The 15,776-nt window shown below is 46.7% G+C and overlaps 1 protein-coding gene and 1 long non-coding RNA gene across 2 annotated transcripts; both read right to left on the bottom strand.

Moving 5' to 3' along the window:
• Positions 1-461: 461 nt before the first annotated feature.
• On the bottom strand, positions 462-15,040 carry SLC48A1 (solute carrier family 48 member 1). Its single transcript, XM_065654442.1, has 3 exons — positions 14,872-15,040; positions 4,786-4,953; positions 462-2,700 (listed from the first exon to the last, which is right to left on the bottom strand). Exons 1-3 carry the CDS (start codon positions 15,008-15,010, stop codon positions 2,564-2,566), a joined length of 444 nt encoding a protein of 147 aa, XP_065510514.1. The 5' UTR covers positions 15,011-15,040; the 3' UTR covers positions 462-2,563.
• Positions 7,840-11,969, bottom strand: LOC136000554 (uncharacterized). The gene is made up of 3 exons (XR_010607737.1): positions 11,811-11,969; positions 11,365-11,460; positions 7,840-10,356 (listed from the first exon to the last, which is right to left on the bottom strand). It is a non-coding gene; the product is annotated as an uncharacterized LOC136000554 (long non-coding RNA).
• Positions 15,041-15,776: the final 736 nt, after the last annotated feature.

Here is a 15,776-nt window from a genome sequence, read left to right as displayed (position 1 = left end):
TGTCTCTCTTCAGGCTGCGGACACAGCAAGAGAAATCAGAGGAAAATAAAACAAAGAGCTGCCTCGGATGGCTGGGATTGTCACCAGGTTAATTAACACACAGTGACAGCATGTTCTGGCCAGCTTCTGAGAGGGACGGTGAGAAGGATAAAAGAGACCAGTACTGTCTCATTCTAACAGCAAAAATAAAACCTGAGAGTCCCAAAATGCAAAGGGATTTGTGAGAGAAAAAAACCAACACATCAGGCATCACCACCTGTGGATTTCAATGCTGAGGGTGCTGGTAAAGGTGCAAAGGACAGAGCGTGACAGGGTGAAATGCTGGGGCCCCAAAAAGCAAAATATTCTGTACAACTCACCCGTCCTTCCCACAAAGAGCGATGCTCCTGCAGACTGTCATCAAGGAAAGGAGAGAGCCAGAATTTAACCGCTTGAGAAGGAAAAATCACGCCAGACGCTGGTTTGGTGAGAAAGACACTGTATTTCTGCTCTCACTGTGGTGTCACATACAGGTTATAGTGTTGTTTAGTACAAGGAGACACTGGGATACACACAACTGAGCCCCGCTGTGAATTCCACCACCCCACTGCAGGACCAGGTCTTACACTGAGCTTGCAAATGAAGCAGAAACAATGTAAAAATAGATATTTACATACACCATCTTTTAAAAAGCTGAGATGCTAGCATAAATTCCAGAGCTAAAACACATCAGAGAGAAAACAGGGGTTAGATTCTGTGAGCTGTTTGTAGGCAAATTTACAGTCACAAAAATAAACTTTAAAAAACTCCGAGGTGAGTTGATGGGACACGTGCCCAAGAAAGGAGCCACTACAAGATGCCAGTGGCATAATTTAGTGTAATTTAGTGACAAAGAGGGATAATGTTTTGCTGTGAGGTGTAGCAGAGCTTCATCGGCCTGACCAGTGCCGGGATTTCTGCGGCACGAGGACATCACAACTCTGTTATCGGCGCTGGGCCTTGTACCGGCCCCGCAAACGCGTGGGCAGTGTTGTGTGGGGGAAACCTAAGAGCAGAGACGGCTTCTTGAAACGACTGATGCTAAAACCACTTGCAAACTTAACAGAGAGGAGAGATGAGCTATTTTGTCCCCGGCCAGGCAGGCTGGCAGCCCCACGTCAGCAGGAAGGGAGATTTTAGTATTTAAAAGGCGAATGCTAATCTCCTAAGTAAGCACATTTTGCGTTTGCAGCCTTAGTCTGGGTTTAGTGACTCCAGCAGGTCCCCTGGCAAAAGTTAGCTACAACCTCGGGTTACACGCTGACCTAAAGATGTTCCTCGGTCTAGTTAAGTCACTCGAGGATCTTCCTACCCAAGAAACCAGGGGATGCGACCAAGAGGTGGTGTCAAACACTCCCCAAGCCCCTCCCCAGCTCAAATGAACTGCCGTGTGCTTGCAGAACTCATTTTCCACAGCAAAACAGGGAGCAGCGCAGGCGTGGATGGAGCCTCTGAGCGCAGGGAGGGATTCGGGCACCGCTAAGTCAGAGCACGATGCTGGGGTATGGTAACAGAAAGGACAGGCCGGGTTTTGTGTGGCACGAGAGCAAGCTGGGCTGGCAACAGAGCGCGTAGAACCTTCTGCTCACACCTCACACGGTCACAAACCCCTGAGCAGGACCCGTCACCCCCCTCCACCACAATTCCTCCAAAAAGGAATTTGGGGAGGCTCCAGCAGCACCTGGAGACGCGCAGAACTGCGGCTGGGAGACTCCTTCAAACTGAGCAAACAAAAGGAAACACAGCACTGCCTCCCATAAGATTCTTGCTTTTAGATGAATCATATTCACGTTTCTGCAGAGGCTCAGGCAGGTGAGACTTTGCTTGGCACATCTTTCACTCAAACACCTGACTACACGCTAGAGTGTTAAACGTGGTATTAAGTTCCTTTCTAAAAATGCTCCTGGACAGCAGCCAGAACCAGCGTTGCCCACTTCTGACAGAGCCTCGACGTGACGAGGGTTTCTCTGCTGCTGGCCCGTCCCTTGGGGCTCATCCAGAGGAGAGAAAGGTGACTTTGTGTACAACGCGTCAAAAGAAAATACTGGATGATGCAGGGCACTGGCTGGCAGGTACACAGGGACCTCCTGCCGCAAAGAAAAGCTCATCTCCCTCTTCAAGGAGCAATAAAAGGAGCCGACTTTCGCACAGAGGGTTCTTTGCTGTGCACATCCGTGGCCCCCACCTGCTTTGCTCCCTAGGACAAGATGTTTTGGGTGCTGCGTGAACCTATGGGACCTCCCCCACACCCAAAGGCTCCCCTGGATTTCGTGGCGACGCAAAGTGTGTGCCGTGCGCGAGCAGACGGCGTCTGTCACCTCACAGGGACTCCCCGGGACGCTACAGAAAGACGAGATCGACACCGTGAGCCAAACTTTAAACGGTTGAGTAAAAGCAATTAGGAAAAACCCCCTACTGCAGACAGACAAACCAAGCAGCACTGGGTGGGTTCCTTTGCCGCCTCTCGTACACCTCTTGTGTGCACCGTGACCTCAGGGGGCAACTCAAACCTCCAGCACCTTCCGCAAGGATTGAAGTCCAAGCGCTAGAAGTCACTGAGGATACTGATGTCTGCAAACTCGTTCCGGTACCGGTACGCGTACAAACTGAGCAGGAAGGCCCATTTCAAGGACATGAAACTCCAGACGCACGACAGGTAGTAGCTTCTGGGATCAGTCAGGGCTAGGGGAAAAAAGGATACAGATACATTTGAAAATCCCATTTATCCCACCAGGAAGAACCCGACTCGGCCCCGCAGTTCCTGGGAGCTTTTCAACCTGCATGTAAAGATCTTGTGCCTCAATCTCAGCTCTCTTGACTCCGATTGTAAAATTTCCTCATCTCTGCCACAGGAGAGTGTTCTGGTCACTCACAAAGTCACTGTTATGTCCGGAGAGGCAGAAGATCACCCACTTGGCCACCCCAAACCCTCCTTTCTTGGGGCCCAAAGGATAGAGTTTGTGTAAATTCCTGGATGGCAGAAACGTTCGGCTCAAGAAACCAACCTCAACCCGCAGGCCTTAATTTCTCCCCTGCCACAGCAAGGGGAGACAAATCTACACATTTGGGAGGAAAACAGAGGAAATAAAACATATCTTCCTCCTAAAAATGCTTTTACCGATTGTTGCGACTGATTTAATAAATAATACTGGTGTGCTTCAACCTGTACTGCAGATCTTCCACACAGTGCTGTGACATCCATGTTAGTGAATGACCTAACGGCCTCTTTTTAGAGAATCTTTGCAGATTAACCCATTTGTTTTTTATCTACTATAAAACCCCCTCTGTTCAGGGATTGCTTTGAGGTAAGTGGGGATGGTTCTGTGGTTTGAGTGCATGTCAGCGCTCTTCATATTTATTTCCAATGTTTAGGGGTTTTTTTCTTTGTTCTAGAGAAGTCAATGATTCCGAAATACACTTATGCAACCCAATGCATAAAACAATTCCAAGTACAAGCTGTTTTGTCACTATTAAAAAATCCAGATAGATACATTTTTGAAGAATACACAAAGCAATCCTAAACTTTCCAGACATAAATAACCATTGCGGATGTTCTACTTCCCCCCCAAATTAGGGCTTTTCCTAGAATACCTCAATTTCCCTAAAAAGAATAAATTTTCCTCAAAACATTTTTCCCTCCAAGAAACGAAGGGATGAAAAATATCTCATTTTTCCAAACCTCAAGCTCTCCCTCTCTGGTCTGTCGCCAAGCAAATACTGGGAGGAATTACATGAGCCCCTCTTAGATAATGTGAAATATTTTATAGCAACGTGGCTTTATACACTAAGCGCAGAAGGCATTTTCATCCTGCTGACTCGTGTTTGGATTTCTATATCCTCACCCGCCTGCTTGATAGTCAAAAAAACAAGTAAATTCCAGTACTTCTCTTTAGAGAAGTACAGAAAATAAATGCCTGCACAGGTGATAATAGTTGAATAAGCAGCACGTGAAAGTTGAAGTTACTTTTCTCCCTGACATGTTATTTCGCAAACATTCGTAATTTTTTTGGTCCTTTTACAAGACTTGCTTTACTTTAAGGCTGTAGCAAAATTCACTGTATTTCTGCTCAGCTTTTACAATGCAGACATCTTACACAAGGGTTAGACCTGCATCAACATGCTTTTATAACAAGTGAAGAAAGGATCATGCACAAACACTTGACTCTCGGGAAGGCAGAGGGATTAAAGCTGGCTATAAGTCTTCATAATAGACATAACCAAACAACCTAATATAAGGCAACATTTTAAACAATAGAAGAATCCTTTGACAAGGGAGTCATAGCCATTATTGCCCCAAATATATATGTTTCTGATCTGAATTTAACTCTTAGGTTCTTATCTTCAGATCTTGTAAAGTATCACTTAAACTAAAGAACAAAACTCTCAGGCATAATGAAAAGATTTGAGTTATGCATTGATGTAGCAGTACTATGTAATAAATTTGGCATAAACAAGAGTTCATCCATCTCACAAGTGAATCATATTTACCTGTCCTCGTTACTGTAACAGAACACAGAAGCAAGCTTGCAACTTGTTGCTAAGTTGATAAAAAGTTTTAGTATACTCGGTGCTCCCTCCCTGCTAATAAACACTCTAAATCTAAATCAATCTCTTTCATTCAGGATGCAACAGGAGCTGGCCTTTGTTATGGAAGCTTGCTGTGAAAGATGAAGCCTTTAATGAACATGTAAATAACCCACAAGTTCCTAGAGGAAAACAACGCTGGCGAAAGTTGTTTCTCCCAGCTGCCTCTTCCTGGGTACTTACACTGGTGTTTGGTGATGGCCAGAACGAGGAATGCGCAGAATCCCACCACGGAGAGGGCTGAGAAGAGGATCCCGATGAAGAGAAAGAACCTCAGCCCTTTTAACCAGGTCCTCCAGTAATCCTGCACATACATCACATGCGTGATTAGGGCCCAGAGCGCCAGAACACCTGCTCGATCAGACAGCAAGGGCAATCAGTACTGGGCACCGCAACACCCAAACCCGGCTAATTAACATAAATCTCATCAAAAACCCCCACCCGAAGCACCAAGGGACGCTAATGCTTTGTGGCCGTGTCCCCTGCAGAGAGGGCTAATACAGAGTAAACCTCTCCCTGTGCAGGCACTGCTCTCCCTGACCACCCCATACCCAAATTTTTAGGCTTTAAGACACAAATCCTGATCCCAGACCAGCACAGAAAGGACTTGAGGTTCTTAGGGACATGGTTTAGTGCTGGAGTCACATTACGGTTGGACTCAATGATCTTACAGGGCTCTTCCAATCAAAATGATTCAATGACTTCACTCATTAAATGATTCCCCGGAATAACTTGTTGGTTTTCCTGTGTTGCGCAGACCCATTTGACGCATGCTCAGTGCAGTTTTATTTAATTCTCCATACAACCTTCAGGACATCAGATGCCGCAAGCCAAGAATTCCTGCACCTCTTCCCCACGGCCTGGCGGCCCCTTTACACACAGAGACGACGACGAAGAGCACGGCTACGTAACCGCTGATTTTAGACACCTAAATCAAGATATCCAGGACCTGTTCAGCACTCACATCATGTCCACTACCTCCAACATATCTCTAATTAACCTCATAAAGAGTCAATTTATACAAAACCCCTCCAAACGCTTCAAGGGTTTCACACAACGAGGTGCAGAAGTTCAGCTCCCAGATGATTTGTACGTACAATTCCCACTTATGACAAAGCACTAAGGGTTTAAGGTGGCCTAAACCTAACGCTGTGCTTTTGGCCTTAGGCCAAAAATGTCTGGATTACACAACCAGACAAATATCTGAGCATGTACAGTTTATATATATATATATATATTGTTTTTTAAGAACAGTCAGATTTACTACTTCTACTACTTTAGCAGGAACAGCAAAAGGCATTTGCCTAAGCTTAGGTGACTAGTCCGTAAACCAAATCCCAACTCCCTCATCAAAAAGGAGCAAAAAAAGGGATGAAACCATCCAAGTAACAATAAACAGCAGCTGATACAGGGAAAAACGATGTGTTCTTCCCTAAACTTGTCCTAAAACCTGCTACCTTTTCACCACACTTCGGAAAAAAACTCCAAGAGACGCTCAATGTACGAACTGTCTGTCTGCGTTCCTGAAGCCCCAAGTTTTTATAACCCGCCTGTCGTTCCCCATTTACAATCCCATCGCCACCTCCAATTATAGCAAGCTGCTCCTCCGCTTAAGTCACAGAGCTGAAGACTATGACTAAATCTCCTTAAGCCGCTCACTCGACCTATAGTTAGAGCCATTTCCAGGCTTAAAACATTTGACTCATTTTGGCAAAGACCGTGGCGGCGCTTCTGAAATTGGAACCTCCAGTGGTGCAACGAACTGGTTCATGTTTCTCATTCGCTGCCGCCACCTTTCTAGATTTTATTTTAAGGGCAGCAGGGAAAAAAAACTATAGTAATAATTTAAAAAAAATTACGCCACTGCTAAAATACTAGGCTGCTTTATATGGTATTCTGCAATAACATAGACCTCCCTCTGCGGCTTCTTCTCGACATCAAAGGAAGCAAAACTCAGCATTGCTCACTACAAGATAAACATTTTAATACTAAGGGCAGTCAAGTCTTGCCAGAGCTCATTTGTTACTGGATACGGTTATTATACGCAAAGCTTCCCGAGGCTTAACAGAGCACATAGGAAAACAACTGCGTCAAAACTAGAGATGAGCAGAGCCGAGAGTCGCTGCACGAACCCATCGGATTTGGGTTTTGGGCTCCCAAGGAGCTCTCAGCTCATTTCCCACGGGTTTTCTGACCTCGCCGGCCATACAGACAATGGCTGGTTCACCTCAAATTGAGCTAAGGACACATGGAATCCGTTCCAGGAGAATCCTGACGCTGCTTTTGGCCTCTTCGGTGTCTTGGGATGGGCCAAAGAAAGTTAAAATACCCTCCAGAGTGGCCCACAAAAGAGGTGGGTGGAAAAAGGACAAACCTTCAAAAGAAGAACCAAATAAAAGCGAAAACAAAAGCTAAAAACCTAAAAAGCCAGGGGTAAAGTGCTGATATCCAGGACAGACAGAGCTCATGGACTTTTTAATCGAACAGCAACGGCAGAATCAGCCCGTTACTTCATCTGGTCGCACTCGCTGTACTTAAGCAATATCTAAGTGTATTTTCTGGGTCCAGAAATTTTAATTGTTTTAATTTTAATTGCGAGACTCTCGTCAACTCAGCTAGAGTACTGCTTTTCCACGACAGATTCCACACAGGCCACCACATCGCACACGTGCGAGAGATCACAAAGCTGACGGAATATTTTGGAGTTCTGCAGATGCAGAAAGACCATAATTCCGTTGGCAATAATGTTCAAAAATCCTGCTGCAGGATTTGGTAGAAAAGCCCAGCGCTCAGCTCGCTAAACAACCACTTCCTCCGCCCGGTATTACATTTAAGCTCGTGCTCTAGGAAGCTCAACCTCAAAAAAAACGGGGAACTTGGGTTTTGCAGTCAGCAAAACTGCTTCCTGGGCGCTTTCAGATGACTTGGCACGTTTTATTGGAACTGCTGAGTCAAGTTGCTGGTGTTTCCCCACCAAAAGTGCTGCCGATGCTGTGAAAGGTCCCTGTGGGGACAGGGGATGCAGTGCATGAGCTGTCACTTGATTGTCCCCCCGCTGCCAGGCCTGACCCTGCTCCTTCCCCTGACCCAGCGCTCAAAATTAAACTATTTGGGAAACTCATGTTCAGTTAATTCACTCGCTGTCTCATACGTGACTAAGCAAAAAAAACCCAAAACAACCTCGTGACAACTTCACCACGGAGTTTGCTCGCACGGTCGTTAAACGCGGGGTGTCCTTTCACAGGCAGCTCGGCCAATGTCAAGTTCGTTACCATGAAACTGGGGGAAAGGAGTTTCCCCCAGATCCAGCCTCGTTTGTCTCCTCTTAACGTTTGTCTTGCTTAACGAGAGAGCATTCAGCAAGGAAAATTTAAAAATAAAATGAAAAATAAAATAAAACAACACCACCACGCTATTTCTAATGAACTCCAGAGGAAAAGTGCCCACGAGCGCTAGAATGGAACATTTGATTCACATTTAATTCAAGTGAAACTGGCCTCAGGAAAAGAAAAATCACTTCTTGTTCACCAATGTACACAAGCTAAGGGGAGAGAAGAACAAATTAGTTGTAGATTTCCAGAGAAAACTTTCATTATCACACAGAGAAACTAAAACCACATGAGCATTTTTATTTAATGCGAAATCTCGCACTTTGTAGACCCTGAGAGCCAAAGGTTTAACACAAACCGACGTGGGTAATACGAGAACAACTTGTTCAGCTGAACAACTGAAACGGGTTTGATTGGAATAGGAAATAAAAGTTCTGTCTTGTTTAAAGTCTAGAATGATTAACTGGGGGATTGTTGGTGGGTTTAGGGGGGGTGTTTGGTTATTATCAAATTATTCCCCCAAATCCCCTCCTTCTCCACAACCACTGTTGTATTCTCCAGTAGAATCGCACTTTACATGGAAGCAAAACCTGAACCTGCAGACGTAGCTCTGGAGCAGCAATGGTGCTTTGGCAGCTCCTGTTACAACACCTGCTTAAAATAACACGCAAAAAATCTCGCATCCGTTTCAGAGAAACGTTTGTCGCAGCGGATTTAACCCACACATTGTGGCTGGAATTACCCTAAAATAAGAGCCGCTCAGTAAGACACAATCAAGGGATTTCCAGGGCAGAGCAAAGGGAAAGTTACTTGTAAATCAAAAACTAATTATCCCAAGGACGCAAAGCTCCAGGAAAAGGAAACTGGCCCGAACAACAACCACGAGTGCATCTGAAACACAGGGACAGACGCAGGTTTTTAAACAGAAGGTTTTTTTAAACACCAGTTAACAGGTATTTTGTAAAGACTAACTCATATTTAAAACATAAAAAAACCTTACAGCATACTTGGAACAAGTTGAAATAAACTCTAAAAAGGCGAGTTCAAAAGCCGTCTCGCCCTCAGTAACCTGGCACAGAAAGACACTAATATCTAAATATTTTGATAAGCTCTTTGGAAAGTTTGGCAGAACTTGAGCTTGGGGGAAACAAAACTTTCCTCTTCTCCGAACATAAAAAAAACCGAAGTGTGACAAACAAAAGGTTTTCTCAGCCCCCTGTTCAGCACGGAGCGATTCTTCGGTCCCAAAAAAACAAGTGGCGTTGTTGATGGGGAACAACAGCCCAGCTGTGGGAGCTGCCAAACACGCCAGGACAGCGTGTACGACACAAACGGGTGTTACAGATTCTAGGAAAAGACAACAACTGTGCAACGGAGGCCAAAAAATTTAAAAAAAAAATCAAGCAAACACATACACGCTGAAGCTATTCTGCAATAACACTCCTCTGAAGCTCAAAATGTGTGTTGACGGCAGAAGAAGATGATGGCAAGCAAAATGACAATAAAAATTAAGATTAAAAATAACTTGTATAGCCCTGGAAAATATAAAGTCTGTCACGATCAGTTATAACTTTTTCAGAGCGCTTACAAAGCCTTCAGTCATTTTCCAGCTAAACAATCTTTTACACGCTCTATTCCGTGTTAGAAATACCAACTCTAAAAGGAACCTGAGCTTTGCCAATTAAATTTTTTTGCTATTTCTAAGTTTTGAAGACTTTGCCGTGTGGGGTTGATTCCCTGAAAGGGTAAAACGTTTTCTTCCGGGAGCTAAAGCCAAACCAGCTGGTTTTGGAAGAGGTTAAAAATGGGTTTTCTTCAACAGCTCCTCTGCCAAAATAGCTGGGGATCAACACTGAAATATTTTAGGAAAACAGCTCTCCAAGGAGAAGGAGCCTTCGGAGCATTCTAGTGAAAACTGGTTTGCACTTGGCAAAATTTCCCTCTGAACACGTGCGAGTGAGGGCTTTGCTATTCCAGGACGTTTGGGTTTGGAGGAAAGCAGCTCGGGAGAAGAAAAAAAACCTCAGAAAAACCTGGCGTTGCAGCTTGTTGTTGTGCACCCAGTCGCTCTGCGCAGCCGCTTTCGGAAGCAGGAAACAAGATTGAGAGATTTCGGGCGCTCTGTGCCTCTACCAGCCACGTTAAAGATGAAAACAACATATTTTCCAGCACATCAGCTGCACTTGCGGGGGACTCATTCTCTCCTCGCAACTTAACTGAGTTCCGATGAAGCATGAGCCATGTGTGGTCTTTTCTGCATTTTTTAACGTGCTTTTCTTCCCTTTTCTCCATTCCTTAAGAGGATGAGCTAAAGTGGTCACAAACCAACCCTTAATCGAACAATACGCAGTGGTTTATAGGCAAATCCAAACATTTAAAACTGCTTTACATAACTGCCACGCTTTTCGGCCACGCGAGTCCAACCCTGCAGAGGGAATAAGCCATAAATATATCAAGTATCTGCAAGGTAGATTAATTATCAGTGTCTTCAGAGCATCCCTGCTTTTATATACAACAGATACTGTGTTCAGCATAAATGAGCTTCTACTACTTTCACTGATCACATATTTTTAAAGATTCAAGCGTCTGAAAAGCTCATTTTGTGTTTCATCTCCTCTGCAGCTGCTTTAATATCTGCTCCGCTTTATATTTGCGAAGCACAAGCTTCGTATTTTGCCAGAAATATCTGAGCAGCTTGGAAACAGCCAATAAAGTCTCTTTAGAGCAGAACTCTCCCCGCTATTTTCTATTACATTTAAAGAGAAGATACATACACAAGAACATTAAAAGCCAGTCAGGAAAGGGCTGGATACATCCTGAAAACATTTAATTGCTTTCTTCTCTTTTAAACTGCCTCTGGCAGAATGAAAACATCAGAGTTGCTCAGAGATTCATGGCCTACTTCAAAAAAAAAATATTAATTTGAGGCAGCGAGGGGAGAAGGTCAAACATACAAACAAGCAGTAAATTATAAAAGTCACTGTGACTGGATCAAAATGAAACGGCAAAGCACCAAGACAGCCGGTATTAACTCCAGAATGATTTTCAGGGGCCTGTGATCAGTCGATGAAGAAGTTGCCGCCCCTCAGGTTATCGGGGGCGCTCAACTGGGTGTTTCTGCTTGAAACAAGGCTATGATACACAAGGTCTGTGACTGATTTAGGAAGATCCCCGAATTCCCAAGTATGCATCCCCAGAGGCACGTTTAAGATGCGGGGGATTGGTGAGCTGACTTTACTCGGCATTGTGTGGCGAGTTTATTATCAGGAAAGCCAACCGGAAAGACTGGAAAGGTCGTTTGCTCAGCACCTTAAATTACACAGTTCTGGTTTCATAACTAGAGGTAACTCAGGGCTCTAGTTACAGACTCATCAGTATGTGGCAACTTTCCCTCCATGGAACTTTAATGCTAGAACTTGGAGTAAAGAAATACCTAAGGCTTTACTTTAAATGTATCAGAGCAAGTGAGAGTTCGTACAAGTCGCAGCAGAGGGCGGGTTTCAATGCAAAACGTAGCAGGAAATCTTCTCTAGAAGATAAGCAATAGATAAAGAAACTGATTACAAAGAGACTTCTAATGAGACAGGAATCAGTAGGACTTTCTTAAAGAGGGGAAATATATCAATAAACACATTAAAACACATGTCCTGGACAAACCAAAGGCCCATCAACAAAAGCTGCAGCAGGGTGCAACCCCTGTCACCAACACATGCAAGAGAAAAGCAACAACAAACACACAGGGGATGCGAAAACCAGAGTTAAAACCAGATAAACACGTGCAAACACCCTCTGCCAGTAGAAATAAGTACAAATTAGCAGGCAACAATAAAAAACGGATGATTTAATGCCAGAAACAAATCCAATGAACACCCTGCGTACCTGAAACTGAAGTATCCGCAGTGTCTGAGCACAAAACAAACCTCCTACACACTGTGATTTTTCCCCTTAGAACAATCCTACTTCGGCAAGTAAGTAGCTTTAGCTTCAATATACAGAAAAAATGTGGATTTTTTTCTTATTTTGGCTACTCCTCCATGACTAAACAAGCACACACGTAGCTCTACCCAGGCAGGCTGTGAAAAAAGCAAAGTGGAAGGGCAGGAAAAAGCAGCCAAGAATTTAACACGACGGGAAGCCCCTATATCAGCTTTGTCTGACCCCAAAACACACATTTCTTCATCTGTTTCTCAGCCTTTGTGATCCTACTGTGACTCTACCTATAGCCATTTCAGACGTTTGAGAGCAAAATCACACAAGTTCATAGAGCCCAACCTAACAAATGACCATTTTTTTGGTTTCTTGCTTACCTTTCTCCTTGTTATCTTAACTAGATTAAATTAACCAGTGCACAAACCTCTTTCTCCCTGCAGACAACAGTCTAAACTTCAGCTCGGAAAGTATTGGGTGGTTTGTCCCTCTGCTTTCTCACCTGCCTCCTTCTAGAGCACAGACTTCCAAAATTCCCCTGTGAATGCAAAGACAGCACGTGCATGTGGCATAAGAAAGTTATTTGTTATTTTCGTGTGCATTTCTGGGGCACAAAACTCCCACTTTCCTCCTGCCACCAAGTAAAGTGAGGTGTTGGAAGCACTCTGTTTAATTCAAATTCCAGCTGGAATTAAAGCTTTTTGGAGGGAGAGGAAGCAGAGAGAAAAACCACAACTCTGCACCTGATGGTGCAGTAAATACCTCGACGTACATGGGAGTGTTGGCGCTGCTCATATACCGGAAATAAGCTAGATTATTTACAAAGTTTAACTCCACTTTCTGCTCTCCCTCCAGACATTCAGCCAGAGAAACACGAGAGTTGCTGACAAACCAAGAGAGGACGATGTTCTCCTCCAACCCAATAATTAACCAAGACTCAAAACCGATGGGGGCATCTGAATCTCACTGATTTTAGGGGATTTTAAGATGCAGTTTACAGCTTCTGGCCTGTACAAGTAGCCCAAATCCCTATTTCACACTTTCCTGGAAATACAAAGCACATGTTAATATAAGTTGCCAGACCAAACTTTTACCAGGAAAAGCTTTTAACTGTAAGTTTAAAATAAAATCCTTTTCAGTACCAACACTGCTGGCCATACACAATTTAAGCCTCAAATTTACAGAGGTTTTCCCTCCATAACATTGTGTTACACACAGCTATGAACTAAAGTGATCCCACCACATACAGCAAGTTTGCTACACGTTGCAAAAACCTTCTTGGGACCAAGGTGAAGACCAGAACAAATCCATCTTCACTAGCAGTGAGTTCACAAAATACACAAATTATTTTCCTGTTTCCTAAGGGATGAGAACAGGTGCAGTTAATGTGTCCCACAAACCATGGGTTTGCATTTCAAGTCGCAAATACAGCCGGACACTGTGAGCTAAAGTCTCCCAAACGGTTTTTATTAAAAGTCGCTCCCTCACGACCTCAAAAGTTCCTGGGCTGATCGGGAAAGCGTCACCTGCCAGCCTCCCAAAATGGAACACATCCCACCCGATTCCCAAACCCATATACTGTTGTCATCTGTTCTACCTGCCACACAGAGCTTTACTCCCCCGCACACATGCCAAAAATCCAGTTTTGCCACCACCATTCAAAGAAAAACCAAGGGATGCAGCGGTCCCCCCCTCCTCACCCAGCAACCCCCCTGAGGTGAAGCCACCCCCTCTAAACTTATATTTCACCAGTTCTAGTGAATCTGGAACCCATCTGTGCAATGGCTTTAGATAAATCTGTTGTGTCAGCCCACATGATTCATCTTTCATTAGTCAAAGACATGTTCATATTTTCGGGATATATATTGGAAGGCTGTGCAAAATATTCTGTTAATTGGAAAGTGTTTGTCTGTTTCTGGGGTTTTCATACAATTGCTCCTGCCAAGTGACCATGAATGACATTGGGTGTACTAGCACGGCAAGATAACACCATGAATAAGAAGCAAAAAGCTATGAAAAAAACTCTTAAAATGTCCTTTGGCAGGTCTTTCTCTTTTGGGTCTTTCTCTCTCTCTTATACCTTAATTTTCCTTCCCTCTCTACCACTCTCTCTCTTTCCCTTTTGAACATACAAGAGTAACATCATCTTAAGCTCCGCTGTTAAAGTCTTGTTAAGTTTTGTATCATAGCTACTAGTGGTTGCCAATCCATCGCTTGTAGAAGGACTTTTGCTGTTTATGTATTGATAAGTTCTGTGATATCATAAAATACTTTTGCCAAGCCACTATTTGCTGTAATTAATATTCCACCATGTGCTTTTAGTAAACTCATAACTGAATCGGACCCCTGGAGTGATTGTCTGTCGTTCACTTCACATAACCACGCAGAATTAACCCTGAGTCAACTCACACCTGATCTCATCTGTTGAGTCGGGGCGGGTGTTGCGTTCAGAGTTCACTCATCCCTCATCCTGTCTGTTGGGACGGGACCCCCTGAGGTGAAGTCACCCCCTCCCCAGACCGTCCCCCTCCTCACCCAGGGACCCCTGAGGTGAAGTCATCCCCCCCTCAGCCCATCCCCCTCCTCACCCAGGGACCCCTGAAGTGAAGTCACCCCCTCCCCGGGGACCCCTGAGGTGAAGTCGCCCCCTCCCCAGCCCGTCCTTCTCCTCACCCAGGGAACCCTGAGGTGAAGTCACCCCCTCTCCAGCCCGTCCCCCTCCTCACCCAGGGACCCCTGAAGTGAAGTCACCCCCTCCCCAGCCCGTCCCACTCCTCACCCAGGGACCCCTGAGGTGAAGTCGCCCCCTCCCCAGCCCGTCCCCCTCCTCACCCAGGGACCCCCTGAGGTGAAGTCACCCTCTCCCCAGCCCGTTTCCCCCACGGGAAGGCGCTAATCGGCCTCCCCCTCCCACCCACTCACCTCACACCCTCCTCAGCACCCCCGGCGGGAGCCACCTCAGGAGGCGCCTCCCCGACCTCCCCCCGCACCGCTTCCCGCCGCCCCCGCGTACCCGAGAGCCCCCCGGCCGCCGCCGTGGCGGGCTGGCGGAAGGCGGGCGCCAGGCTCCAGGTGAAGAAGACCGAGAAGCCCATGAGGGCGCCGGTCGCCGCGTAGGCCAGACGGACGGCGAGCGCCCGGCTCACCGCCATCGGACCGCTGCGCCGCCCGGCCCCGCCCACCGCGCCGCCACGGCCCCGCCCCGCGCCACCGCGCCCCCTGGCGGACGGGGGGACCCAGGGGAGGCGTGGGGAGGGCGGGGCGGGGGGACACGGGGGGACACGGGGCGTGTGGGGACACGGGGGGGCATGGTGGGTGTGGAGACGCGGGGTGGACATGGGGGTTTGGGGACGCGGGGGGACGTGGGAGGTGTGGGAACACAGAGTTGGGGACACGGGGTGGACATGGGGGTGTGGGGACACGGAGATGGGGAGATGGAGTGGATATGGGGGGGTGTGGGGACACAGGGGACACGGGTGGACATGCGGGGTGTGGGGACATGAGGGGACATGAGGGACACGGGTGTACATGGGGGGGCGTGGGGGCACGGTGGGACATGCGGGGTGTGGGGACACGGGGGGACATGGGGGACACGGGGGGACATGAGGGACACGGGTGTACATGGGGGGGCGTGGGGACACAGGGGACACGGGTGTACATGGCGGGGCATGGGGACACGGGGGGACATGCGGGGTGTGGGGACGCAGGGGGCCACGGGGGGACATGAGGGACACAGGTGTACATGGCGGGGCGTGGGGACACAGGGTTGGGGACACGGGTTGGATATGGGGGTGTGGGGACACGGGGGAACGTGGAGGGTGTGGGGACACAGGGTTGGGGACACGGGGTGGACATGGGGGTGTGGGGACACGGGGGGACGTGGGTACACAGGGGGACATGGGGACACAGGGGACACGG

This window comes from Caloenas nicobarica, chromosome 33 (genome assembly GCF_036013445.1).
Source record: "Caloenas nicobarica isolate bCalNic1 chromosome 33, bCalNic1.hap1, whole genome shotgun sequence".
NCBI lineage: Eukaryota > Metazoa > Chordata > Aves > Columbiformes > Columbidae > Caloenas > Caloenas nicobarica.
This window is presented reverse-complemented; position numbering and strand designations above follow the sequence as displayed.